This window comes from Oculina patagonica, chromosome 2 (assembly GCF_052425735.1).
Source record: "Oculina patagonica isolate OP01 chromosome 2, crgOcupat, whole genome shotgun sequence".
Taxonomy (NCBI): Eukaryota; Metazoa; Cnidaria; class Anthozoa; order Scleractinia; family Oculinidae; genus Oculina; species Oculina patagonica.
Genome location: NC_135759.1, coordinates 35,733,818 through 35,747,491, shown reverse-complemented (window position 1 = coordinate 35,747,491; position 13,674 = coordinate 35,733,818). Strand labels below are relative to the sequence as shown.

At 38.7% G+C, this 13,674-nt stretch overlaps 1 protein-coding gene and 1 pseudogene across 2 annotated transcripts in view; both read right to left on the bottom strand.

Annotated features, from left to right (window-relative positions):
* Nucleotides 1-3,169, bottom strand: part of LOC144644462 (acid-sensing ion channel 3-like) — a 176,890-nt gene extending 173,721 nt beyond the window's left edge. Inside the window, exons 1-5 of the mRNA XM_078503956.1 lie at nucleotides 2,564-3,169; nucleotides 1,899-2,058; nucleotides 1,473-1,532; nucleotides 409-628; nucleotides 134-225 (exon numbers count right to left, since the gene is read on the bottom strand). Coding sequence (XP_078360082.1) covers nucleotides 134-225; nucleotides 409-628; nucleotides 1,473-1,532; nucleotides 1,899-2,058; nucleotides 2,564-3,040 — 1,009 coding nt within the window. The 5' untranslated portion in view covers nucleotides 3,041-3,169. The remainder of the gene's footprint in view (nucleotides 1-133; nucleotides 226-408; nucleotides 629-1,472; nucleotides 1,533-1,898; nucleotides 2,059-2,563) is intronic.
* Nucleotides 3,170-5,574: 2,405 nt separating this feature from the next.
* LOC144644425 (zona pellucida sperm-binding protein 2-like) lies at nucleotides 5,575-13,596 on the bottom strand (annotated as a pseudogene). The gene is made up of 9 exons (XR_013569110.1): nucleotides 13,489-13,596; nucleotides 12,275-12,347; nucleotides 11,777-11,820; nucleotides 10,170-10,187; nucleotides 10,004-10,064; nucleotides 8,242-8,625; nucleotides 7,628-7,848; nucleotides 6,339-6,670; nucleotides 5,575-5,941 (listed from the first exon to the last, which is right to left on the bottom strand). The product of XR_013569110.1 is annotated as a zona pellucida sperm-binding protein 2-like (transcript).
* Nucleotides 13,597-13,674: the final 78 nt, after the last annotated feature.

Sequence of the window (13,674 nt, the reverse complement as noted above, 5' to 3'; positions counted from 1 at the left end):
ACATTTAGATTTCCTCATTGAGCCGACGTTAAACGGTGCTTTCAGTGCTTTGGCGATTGCCTAGTAATCTTTGCATTGCGTACGACACTAGCAGCACGTTCTGTTTCTCCAAATCATACTTAACTTCACTTACCAAAAAGATTCCATGATTCAAATACCGGAGTTTGTTCAATGGCATTATAGCTCAAATCTTGGAAATAGATATCCAACGAAACGATGTTTTCACTGTGGAGGCAACAGAGAAGTAATTTCACTGTCTTCAGTTATTTATGTTATCTATGTTAATACTATAATCTCAAAATGACCATTTTTGAAAGCGCGGTAGATGTTTGCAATGTAATACAATGTATAAGATGAACGTCTCTTGAAATCACCCAGGTTTTTAACTCTCGCTAATCACATACTTACTCTATGTATTCCTTCTGCTCAAGATTTGACATGTTTTTAAAATCCTCGTACATAGAAGAAGGACCGTTCTCAGTTTTATTCAGAAATGAATTTAGTTTTTTGATGAAAACGTTCCTCTGCAGGCCGGCATATGATAAAGACATCTCGTAGTCTGTGTATTCGCACGGTTCAGGGCAGCTGTCCTCGCATCTGACTTTTTCTTCTGATGACCCAAATTGTACTAAGCGTTGGAATATAAACAGATACGAAAATTAATTACAAAATTAGGTATTTTTAGCATGTGACGATTTAAACTCTGCCTTACGTATTCAAACACGTCAAGTGCGAGCTACATTATAACGACAACCATTTTGCTCTGATAAAGGTGGTCAGAGGACATCGACAATTTTGTTTTCTATGTTTGTATGAATTTGGATACAGATCTGGTACGTTGCAAGTCAAATAAATACTTCATATATGACTGGCCACTTTCATATTACTTCTATTTGTGTGAAATTTTAGGGCCCCCGGCCCCGAAGGCCCCGTGCGGAGCCCCAAGGCAGGCAAATGGAATGAAAGAAGGAACACTATCGAAATTGCCTAAATCTATATATTATCATTTAGGACACTTATTTTAGTGATGCCTATCAATAGGAGAGTGCATCTTAATCTTAAAATATGGTCTGTGATACAGACGTGGTAGTATTTTGTTAAAACAAGGTGGCAACAAGGCATACACCTAAATCTTCCACCGTAAACCCAGGTAGTAAACTGTAGTTCATCTTTTCCAATAAATTAGATATTACAGTGAGGATTCTTTAAAATGTACCACCGTGTAAGGCTGAACTTATTTGAAACCTGATAATCTTTTCATGCATCGACAGTTGCCTAATACCTTTTGAGGCCCACTCCAACTTTAAAGATGTGTAACTTCAAAACGATTTAAGCTTCAACCCCCAAACTCTGCGACTTTTCATAAAATTGTACTCCGTAACATTTTGAGGCTAGAAGGTTCAAAAAAGCTCGGTCTGGATAGGCTTACGGTTTGATCATAATCACTGTTAGCTGAATTCTTTAACACTTACAAATTGCGGGAAGCATACAAAGCACAGTGTCATTAGGGGCGCATAATGGGACCTTTGCATCTGTAGAAAAGAAATCGTGATCACAATAGCAGTACAAGTCTTTGGTTGCTATAAATGAATCTCTCTTGCACCTTCGTGAAGGAGTAGCCGGTTGCTCATCAGTACCGGTTTCCCTACTCTTGAATGAACTGGTAGTCAATCGCAGGCCGGTTTCAACATGAGTTGGACTGTTTGGTCAGACAATTCATCATTGCCCACAAACAGCCCTGAGTTGAGAGAGGCAATGTGAGGGTTTCTTGTGCAACAAACAATTCTTAACAAGGATCTCCCTATGCAGGCTTGACTACTCGATCAAGAGTCCAAAGAGTACACGTAGCAATATGCACAAGAGATTTGACTGTGCTACAAAAACATTTAACATCTCACCTTTATATTCTGCAGGATGACAACCACATTTTTGGATAACAAACTCACTCAGACACTGCATAATACAAGCTGGCTTTGAATAAGTGTAGCCAGTGTTTTGCAACATGTACAGTGTTCGGTTAGTACAGTTGGTGGAGTACGGTATTTGCAAATTTTTTATCTGTGAAGAAAAAAATGGTTCTATATAACAGACCATGCATTTTCTCCTTGGGTTGTTGTTTTGAGAAGTTGAGAAAAGAAGACACCGACATTCAGAGCGTTTCCTCTCCTCTAAACGATACGATGGATTATTTTTTATTTGATACAATGTGCTTAGTAGAGTTATGGAATGAGTGGCTATATAAGGGTCGTTAGGTAATCAAAGATGGAGAGCTCGTTGGGTTAACACTTTCCCATTTCCTACCTCCACATATTAAGGAATAGAGCGAATCACAATTTATTTATTTTTTACAGTGTCCACATTAATTTGATAACAGCTAAATATCTGAAGGTGTTACCCTAAACAAAAATTTTCAGTTGTATTATTATAACTATTATATTATTGTTGTTGTTGTTGTAATGCCGAAAGCATGGCAAATACTATGACACGTCACCCCTGAACCGAGCGTTCATAAAGCCTTAATTTATATTTCTAGACGAGCATGTAGCTAGACTTTTGAGCAAACCTTTTTTCTTTTTATCGAGCAGAAAGTGCGAACTCCTGGACGGACAGCAAAACCAAACTGTTCTATCAAAGGAAAGGTATGCTGATCATGCACGAGAACTCTCAAACCAACTATAGGGCTGACTGCATTATCCAGGTAACTGTCCTTCTCAATGTTCAACAAAAGCCTCAAGCCGTTTAGGTGACCAGCAGCTGATGCTAAAATTACAGGACTATCTTTGTGCCCAGGATTGAAAGTATGGCATTGGCTATGCATTGAGGTTGTAAAGGCGGTAAAGTTCTTGGATCCACAAGCCATGTCATTGATAATACAAGAGTTAAATACTAAAATTGGAAGGAGCATATCTTCAATTCGATGACCAAACATTTCGAGATAGTTCTGTTTTTGATCATTGTTGCCGCCATGAATACGCAGAAACAACTCAGGATGGAGTTTTTTTGCCTCAGTGTCAGTAAAGACATCTCTTGATCCTGCCATTATTTTTGCATAAACTGCAAGTTTGAGTTCGATTTCTTCTTTGGTAAAATTTGCCTTGCTTAACAAGTATTTAACCCGCCTTTTGTTAATGTAGTTGACATTGCAGATCGTCACGGCAGGAAAACTGAGTTCTTCAATCTTATTCCCTGCTGTCCTTGTGGTTATTTTGGTGTTGAATGGTCGAACGTAGAAAGTACCCACAGAACTGAACACTTGATAACAGCAGAAACCCAAGCAACTGAAAAGAGCCAAAGTCCAAAGTAATCGTCTGAAGATGTTCCCGGTGATCATAAATCGAATTCCGTGTAAGGTAGTGCCTTCAATTAAAGAACTCAGAGTTTCGGGTGCAGGTTGGCAAACTTCATTTGGATTTGTCTTCGTGTTAGCAACTGGGATCTCGCCAGTAGTTTCATGGACAAAATGACGGCTGTTTCTTTGTGGTGTAACAGCCATCTTCTTGTGAGAAAGGGTGGTAAAAGAACTTGACGCGAATTTAATCAGGGAAAATGCAAATGTGTCTCACTTTTGTTCAACAGCTAGAGTAAGCTAATTATTCACGAAGGAGAGGAAAAAATAAAGGTATGTCATAATTACATCAACGTTATATCGGGAATGAAACAATTAATAGATCGCCATATACAAGGTTGGGAATCGCGGTTGCACTGGAAATCATTTTCCATGATCCAGTATACATATTCTGATCCACAAAACGTTTAGAAAATATCTCGGAAAGTAAAATGGATTTTGTAAAGGACGAATATTGAGTTGATTGTCATTATGCAAAAATTAAAAAGAGATCGAAATAATAATGTCACGACGCCATATGTTTAAAATTGTTTAGGGAAAGAGTTCCCTTTGTAATCAATTATGTCCTGTGTATTTTTATGACAAACGTCTTTTTGCATATGCGATTGTCAAATACTGGTTTCATTATGGTATGGCGTCAACAAAACTTTGCATAGATTTAGATGTAGTTGCTGACAAATTGAATGACTGGCTAGTCTTGAAAAGAGACTAACCCTCTGAAAAAAAGGACTTAAAAGAGTAATCTTGTAAAAGGTGCAAACTCGACGACAAACGGTGGGCCGGGACAGCTCAAAATGGGTGTCAGTCCTACTGTGATTGCAATTTCGTTATGAATAGGCTAAGATTTTTCTAGTTTGAAAATCGTTAATTTTCTGGCTGCCGTTCATAAATGACTAAGAAAGATTATTATCTCCCGATAAGTCCGTTATTGCGTCACATCAAGCAAGATACAAACTGACTTCATCCTGGGAATGACACGATACAGATGTTTGTACAATTATTTTGGCTGGACTATGAATCGTCTCCAGCTATAGCCTTGTCTGCTTGAGAGAACTTGTTTCCAGGAGATGAGTAAATCTTTCGACGTATTTAGAACGCGCAAAGTTAATATTTAAAACAACTAATTTAAAAAAGCATCTCTCCATATTGAATGGGCAAGCGTTTAACACGAACAGCACGATATTTGAAGCAATAAGGTAAGCATTTGCATCTGAAAGTGCCTTCGCGGGTGTCCCCAAAAACTAAAGTTTTGCACGTGGTGCCAGCAATCCAGAACTCCAGAAAATTTCGGTAACTTTCCGCTAAGCAACGCAGCCCGAGTTGTTTTTGTTGTCAGTTGCCGTTGTTGTTACGGTAGGCAGTTCCACGACCTTTGATGTTATTCGGTAAGTTGGGAGCCGCGCGAATCATAGCAAGCAAGCGAATGAAATAATAGACAAGGGTACCGGGCGCTTAGCACGATTTGAAACGAGATGAGAATCGGTGATTGAATGTTTGATGTGATATATAGAAAAAGATTATCCGTAAGACGTTGAAAATACACCATTGGAGTCTATTTGTTGAACAATTTTATAACACGCTGATATTTCCGGTCCAACTGATCACCGGGTCAGAAAACTGGAATCGGTTGAATAATAGACATCTCACAGGTTTTATCCAACAATGGTTTCCTTTTATCATTACGTGCCCGATGTTTTACGGTATATTCATCATAATCAAACCTGTCCACTGTGCTTATTTATTTTTTACCTTACTACATTTTACTTTGTGCTAAACTGTGCAGGTAATCATTTTGCCAATCGTGTTACTATTTAACGGATAGATTATAAGCTCGATATTTCTGTTTGTAAAAGCTCATTACCTATTCATGAGGGTGCAAACCAATCCCAGCCCAGTATTCAGATCACACGTACACTACTGTAAACCCCAATACAAATCAAACAATAGAATTTACTTTTGATACAAACTCCTGCTCAGCTAATTAGTATTCATTAACTTTTCATACAGATCTCTACCGAATCACATAACAACACTTTGCATTCAATTTATTGTTTTCATTTCACAAGTAGAACTATTTTTTTTCTTTTAAGAAATTTGGGCGGCCTAATTTTTTTTAAAATAATATTTTTTTAAAGAGGAAAAAAACAAAGAAATTTTTCCTCTATATAATTTATATTTTAATAATAAGATCTGAGTTTGTAAAAATATTTTTTTTGAGAATTTTTTATTTGCTGTTTACGTAGTTCCATGCTTACATTGTTTTTGTGTAGAATCGCTGCGTGAAACTATAAAATCACAGTTGTACCTTTATTGGCCTTCTACATAAACTAGAGCTCAGAACATGGTTTATTACTTGTGCTAGAAATGTTCTACGTGCATTATGGTGTAATAAAGCTCCTTCAAATGACAGAGCCTTCCAAACTGGCGCTTAAGTGGCCACATTCAGAGAACCATGCTGCTGCTGCGTGTTGCGATTGCGCACCAAAAGATAGACGGCTGCGCAGAGAATGGCTATGGCGACAACACCGCTGACCGCCCCAATGGCGACCAAACTGATTGGGATAGATTGCGGCTCATCTTGTTCGTCAGGTTCACCTGAAAGAAGGTATTTAGGTATTATTCTTTTCATTTATTAGCTGAACCATGCTGCAAGGCAGCAGACCTAATCTCTTTAATTGCTACAAATAAATTATTGTTGTTGTTGCTGTTGTTGTTGTTTTCTCGACATGGCAACAAGTCTATGTTTCTCTGCGTTATGAGCCGCTGCGCTCTTCCAAAGTGATAAGCCGTGTAAACAGTTACTTACGTGGTGCTTCTCTTGAATTAGCTTTTCTTTTATAGGAATCATGATTCCGGGAGTTTGGTGGGTTTGCATTTTCAACATATGTTAAGTGGTCATCTGACCATTCCCGGTTTTACCCTCATTTTTGCGGTCCAATATGCATGCTTGTCAAAAACAGAAGTTAATTTGACAGCAACGAATTTCACACACCTTCTTTTTCGTTCACTTCTTCCTCTTCGTCTTCGTCGCTCTTGAAAATGAATGGGCCTGACGACACATGGTACACCTGAGACTCATCCACATAAACTGAACGCCTTTTCCTGGCGTTGGTGTCACACTCCGCCGCAGAAGGACAATCACAAGCAGTTGGGTCGTTCGACTGGAGGCAAACTCTGAAATCACAGTGGAAGTAAACTGCATCGCCTTCCGCAGCCCCAAAGAACCTGAATGTTCGGATCGAGAAGGTTTCTTTTACATCGTCATCGGTGCACCTGTATGACAATGTGTCGCCCGCGTCTTCACTCACAGTGTCGTTACCGCAGCTGGTGTAAAAAGAAAAAAAAACATATTTTGATGATTCAATGTCAAAGAAAGTAAAGCTTTTTAAGCCCAAGTGGCTCATGGTCCAATGCAGTTTAAATCCAGATACTGTAACATGAAACGGTTAGGAATATTGCTACTCCCGCCTAGATGGGATGCTAGTCCATCGCAGGTGACTCCCCAGCAGTCTGTCATGTTGCCTCAACTATTTGCTTGTAGCCCTTAATTCCCTGGGTGGGTCTTGGCCAAGAACACAACACAACGACCTCGACTAAGGCTCGAGCCGGGCGCACGCGATCCGAAGGCCAGCACGCCAACCATTAGCCGCACTGCATCTGTCACAATGCGCTAAACAAAGCGGACTTTAAATTTATGTTTAGTATGGTGGTCTGTAGTTATAAGTGTGCACTTTTTCTGAGATTGAGCTCCTCTCTGTACTGTAGCTTTACACTAACCGGAGCTGTAATGAAATTATCAAAACACAGTTTAATAATCATTTGAGGAAATCTAAGTACTGCTTCCCATCGCAGTCTAGCATGCTAACTTTGATCCACTTCTTGGCCAGCGAGATTGCTAAGTGACATGACGTATCTATATCTTGCTAAAGGATGGACCATTCTACATTTTACAGCTAGAGGTTGTGCCGGGATTTCTTTGTTTGTTAATTTTTGTTTGTGTGTTTATTTGTTTGTTTTTTTTGGGGGGGAGCAGGGGGGTTGGGGTGTAAGATCGCTATGCATGACGCTTTTTCTCCCCTGTTCTTACTGTGTGACGTCGTCCCCAGGCTTTTCCCCTTAAAAAAGTCGAGAACGTTTACAGTGTTTGTGGTACTTGTGGAAGTGTCTTGTTCTCCTATAACTTCGTTCTCCTAAACTTCCACTCGTGTTACAATAACTGAATAGAAACACAGAGAAAAAGTTTGGTTTTCGTATTTCTTAAAAAGCAAAACAAATTCTTACCCTCGTATTATTAGATCAAAGTTACCACCGTCCACCATAGCGTTGGCGCTCTTTGATGACCCAACAGTGTTCGATGAAAAGGTCAAGATTGGATGCAGAGCTTTGAGTCACAACTTTAGCCTCGAAATACAAGATTTGATTAAGTACAACTGGATTAGGTACGTCACCAGTGTGATTGGAGAAATAGAAAGCTTGGAGCAAAAAGGTAAAAACTCCAGTGCCTAGAAAAGACGAGCAAAAAAGAATATGTAACTATGGATTAAAAAAACAAACAATATATTTATTTCAGTTTACTCTTGATCTCTGATTGTACGAAAAAATCCACACAGGACTAAACTGGGATTAAAAGATATTTGGTATTTTATATAGTGATGATGATGATGATGATGATGATGATGATGATGATGATGATGATGATGATGATGATGCCTTGCTGATTGGCCTTATTGGTCAACGCTCTATACCCCCCCTCCTTCCTCAATCCCTTCCCTCCCCTTCCAGCCCCACCCAATGGTACATGTTTGACTGAGTAAATTCAAGTAAGGAGCCGTTACATACCCATAATAAGAACGTAAGAAGTGAAACTGAAACATGACTATTGTATCACTACATACTTGAGTCGTTGGCGCCACGGCTCGTGAGTGGTATAAAGCTTGCCGTTGATCTGTTTTGGTTGTCATATTCACATGACACAAAATACAGCTGGTCATACACTCGCAACTGGCCTGTACCACCCGGGTCAGTGGTTATAGCGTTGATTTTGAGAATGTATTTTATGCTTTCAGGATGCTGTTCTTCGGCATTAGCACAGTCGGGTAGGACGAGGTCACTGTAGGTTACTGTACCATCACCAAGCGAAAATGTTGGCTCGCACTCGGGATTCCCTTCCAACCGCCACTGCGATACGGTCCAGCTCCCAAGACTCTCAACGTTGATGATAGTTATATCAACTGTGTGATTGCTATGGCAATAGACGTTGCCCACACTATTATCCTGACCTGAGAAAAAGCAAAAGTAATCAATGAACTCAAGAAGACTGTATGTCAGAGCAGCGAATAAAGCGTGAAATAGAGGCTTCCTTCAATGGGGGGTTAAAAAAAAAAAAAAAAAAATAACCGGGCCAAAAAAAAAGAAAAAAAAAAACCAAAAAAAAAAAAAAAAAAAAAAAAAAGGGGGACAGAGGGGGGGGAAAAGGGGGGGGGAGAGGCACGATTTTTTTTTTTTTTTTTTTTGATTGGTTGAGAAAAGGGGGGGAAATTTTTAAGCCAAACAATAAGCATAATAATGAAAAACCAAAAAAAACGAAATTTACTTTCGACACTCAAGTGAAAACCGCTCTAATGCCACGTTTTATTGTCGGCTGTTTTTTCGATTGAGTCTCGTGAAACCAAAACCAAAGTTAGCATTCCGGGCCAATCACGAACGACTCGAATTCAAAAGCAAATAAAGTAGCACCTCAATATAACGAAGGGTTAAGGGACTGGTAAAATACGTTCGCTATAAAGAGGTTTCGTTATATCGAGGTTCTTTTCCATCTGTTTTACTATTACTGAGGCGAAGAATATTGCTTCGTTTTATCCAGGACTTCGCTGTATAGAGGTTCGTTAAATCGAGGTTCCACTGTACATGTACGTAGCCGGCGTAATCACGATTAGTTTTAGGTTTATTTCAGATCACTAAGCAAATTAATGCAAAACAAAGTAAATGCCAATTACTTAGGAAACTCAAGTGAGTGGAAATCGCTCAAACGAAGAAAAATTCCTTATGTACCGTTTGCGCTATATTACACCAAATTATGCTCTGTTAAAAGTCTAGAGCTTCCGAAGTATCTGAACATTTGTACGTGATTGATAAATTAAGCTTGTTGCACAGTCGCCTGTTGTCTTTTTGTATCGAATCAGTGGAACATAAAGCTTCGGGTCGTTGCTCTCGCAAGGTGTCACATGAATGGCTTGGGTTGGGGGGGGGGCCCCCCCCAATTTTTCTCTCACAAAAAAAAAAAAAAAAAAAAAAAAAAAAAAACCAAAAAAAAAAAAAAAGAGGGACCCCCCCCCCCCGGGCATAATTCGCTCATACCCTTTGAAAGGACAGCAGAACAACCAACAGAAACCATGCCCCTAGCCCCAAAACAGTAGCGACTGTTACGCTAGAGAATTAGTAGAATAACAAGCACAACAGCCGCTACACCACTGCACTAGTAAAGCAGAACGCGTACGTGCGTGTTTCCATAACAGCGAAGCCCACGCAAGTGATTTTGGAAACACTTATAGACTGATAAGTAACAGTTATTAGACAGTAATTCATGGACTGTAACCTATAGCTGAGATTTCAGATAATTCAAATAAAACTGGTTCAAATGATGCTTTCAGTTGTTACCTTTTACGAGCTGGAAAATAAGTGCAGATGTCAGCAGTGAAATGAAATGCTTCATGTTTGCCTGTAAAAGAATGAATTGAAATGAATCTCATGGCTTGCATTCCGGTTTCAGTTAACAGAACAACATGTATGTAAACTTATGAAACGATAAGTTGTTTACACTCACCAAAGATTTCACCATACACTAAAGGAAAAAATAAAACAGACGCTAAAAAAGAAATCACTGAACAAGAATGAAAGCTAAAATTAGATTATTATTGGCATATTTTTTCATTTACAACCTAATACTGTGTTAAACGTATATTCATGTAGACTTGCATGTCGCTGTTGATATTTTTCCTTCTTATAAGGACTATTAATTAATTATTTCACGACAAACACGGCTAAGAGGGCCAATAACTAAAATCGGCCAATCACAATGCTTTACCACCGGTCTAGTATTTTAAGTATTGGACCGGCTAATGGTTCAATAGCTTTTTTCAGTTATTTTAAAAGTCGTGTAATAAATCTCGTATTAAACAAACTTCTTCGGGACCATACTTGGAGAACATCGATCGTTGGTCTTTCTCTACAGATCTCACTGCACCTACTGCCAACACACACTCAGGGCTGATGTTCTTGGCCCTCATGTTTTGTATAGAAGATATAGAGCGGTTTTCAATTGAGTGTCGTAAAACCAAAACCAAAGTAATACTCGCCAATCACAGACACGACATCCAGTGAACCAATCACTCGACATCATGTGCTGGCACGAGCGCGGGAAGTGCGGAGCGAGTCACGATTGGTTTGGTTTTCTCCTGATTGGCTGGGTGGCGCGGTTTGCCAATCACTAGCGTAGTATGCAACCAGCAACGCAAACTTTCGACAGTCAAGTGACCGCTCTATTTATAACTTTATGAAGCGTTCCGTTCAGAATTTTTACATATGCGTTAATTCAGAGTTTGTAGCTAGTGAAACTTGTGAAACAAGTGCAGTCCAAACTAAGAATTCTTTGTAAAATTTCTTGTCCCTCCTGCACAAAATCATTCCTAGTAGTGTTTGAGTGCATCACTGGGATCATTTAATTATCATTATAATAACATCGCAGTAAAAACACAGCGGCCGTTATGGGTCACTTCAAGCCTTGAATGACCGGTCCCTTGCATAATTCTAGATTTTTCCTATTAATAATATCTATATTTTCAGTAGCCTCAGCTTGAATTAAATTCTAAGTGTACACATGGAGTAACAAAAAGACAGAACATCAGCTTATTTTACTTTATCTTTAAAAGGGTTGGTACAGTACTGCCTGCACATCACAGTTATTTACGCACGAAGCACGAGATGGCGTCAATCTCTTTAAATTTACCGCATAGCTGTCTGCGCAGATTAATTGCTACGATGGTCTACGCCCAAAGTTACTGTCTCCTAGCATTCTAGATAACAGCATAACAAGTGGTCCATAAATTAAATTGTACTTAATTACTACGTTTAGCTCCTTTTGAAATATAACATGATGCATATATTCTCAACGTATAGTCAGTCGCTAAATAAATCTTATTGTTTGATCAGGTAAATTCTGATGAATTAAAATAAAGGACGAACCGATTTAACTAAATCTCGAACAAATAAACTTACAATACGCCGACATGTTCAATGATTTATGTGTTGAACGTGTTGTTAAGCACGAACATTTCTTTTCTCTCAGCGAATTATTTGGAGCAACCCGGGAACACAAGGAGATGCTGTAAATATCGGCTCTTGTGGAACATTTATTTAGAAAGTGGTACTAACCCAAGTGGATCCAGTTGAACACTCGATCATTCACTCGCGGCGCGCTTAAAATGTATTGCAAGTGCATGGTCAGTAATGATATAAAGGTAGCTTTCATCGTAAAAAACAATGACTGCTTGGCTACATGATTCTAGGAAACACAATCGAGACTAGTACTACCATATACTTGGGAATTATTTGTGAATATGTGCAGATCTACGTATACAAAATGCTTACGATTTTAAAAAAAATAGATCGTAAACCTATAATTAAAAGTTGATAAAACAATTTTGTTTGATTGATTTTATATTTTATCTGTTACTTAGGCAAAAGCCCTGCAAAATACGAGCAGAGCTGATAGAAAAGGTTCTACCCTCATGGCCTGTCAGTTTCTTAGGTTAAAGCTCAAAATTAAACTGACTCATTATTTTTGTGATGTGTTTTACAAAGCCCAACTCCAAACATGGTTTTCTGGTAGAAAATAAAGACAATGAATGTGTGGTTAACTGTATAACTTACCAAGTTTCAGTCGGAATTCCAGACTGTTCTCAAGTACTGAACTAGTTTCCAGAAACTTAGCACAAACAGCTAGCTACAGAAAATTAAAAAAATATGTTGGAACCCTGAATGAAATCTTGTGACAATGAAACAATCATCCAACATACAGCTACCTCTGAACTGACTTGGCTGCGAACTAAGGTCGTTATCTCCTTGGTTAAACAGAATGCAGCATTAACAAAAGAAAACAAAGAAACAAAACTTTCTGTTTTTCATTCAAATGAACGTCAATTAAGTCTGGACGTCAATATGCACTTGACGGCAGGAATGTCATTGTGCAAGTGATTCCATCCGTGGATTCTAGAAAGCATGTTTGTTAGCGATGTATTCGATGAAATGAAAGTCGACTATTTTACTTGATCATACAAATGGATAATAAACGGTTTCGCCTTTTCACATTAGCCTCTCAGAGGCAAGCAGTTTTAGCCCAATTAAATTTAAAATCGAATTTTCTAATTTTAAAATAGAATTGTGAATTTATACTTACAAGGTAATCTGTAATGTTTCAAGCATTCTCCGCCAGTTTTCACAGTTAATTCAGAACCATGTGCAGCGTTTTGAGTCTATTGTGTTAGGATTTTAAGAACCATTTACTACCATTTGAAGGCTTATTTTTTAGCCAAGATATTTGAACAATTTGAAGCCAAAAGTGGTTAAACAAAATAGCACTGCTCTAACAAAAGACAAAATAATTAGGATATTAGGTTAAATAACTTGCCTGAGGCACCACTGCCCACAAAAGAAAACAATATGCGGAGGGGTGGTGAAAAGGCCTTAAAGATCGGTGGTTTGATTTTACTGTTTTATCGCCTGACAAGTCCATTCTAAGGATCACGACGTTCAGTTCAGACACTATTAAAGGCACCAGCTCTGTGTCGGACTGCGTTTTTTTTATTTCACATCAACTCAGTAGAAACCTTGAAAAAACGCCCTTGGTCAGATACATGCAGCGGACTCTAACTCGAACATAAGTGATATATCATAAGTGAACCGGAACATTTCCAAAGAAATAAACAAACACAGTTGGTCATATATATCCTGCAACGCAGACAGCGACGCAGGGCATTGGTCAGAGATTCAGACTGTGCTCCGTGCTAACCCCTGCCAGCTGAGTTGATATTTTTAGAAACATGTTTCACGCGCCATCGCTAGAGGCTGGAATTAAAACAACATACCTTGCCACGAGGTCGTTTCACAGTCAAATGATCCTTCACTTATAATTTACCTGTAAGAAATGAAGGTCTGAAATGTAAAGTAATCAACGCAGGATAAAGCTGCAGAATTATTTGGAAAACAGCGCCGACCTTTATGCTTTGTCGTAACTAACGAAAATATGAATAAGCGGTTGATTCTAGAAGTAC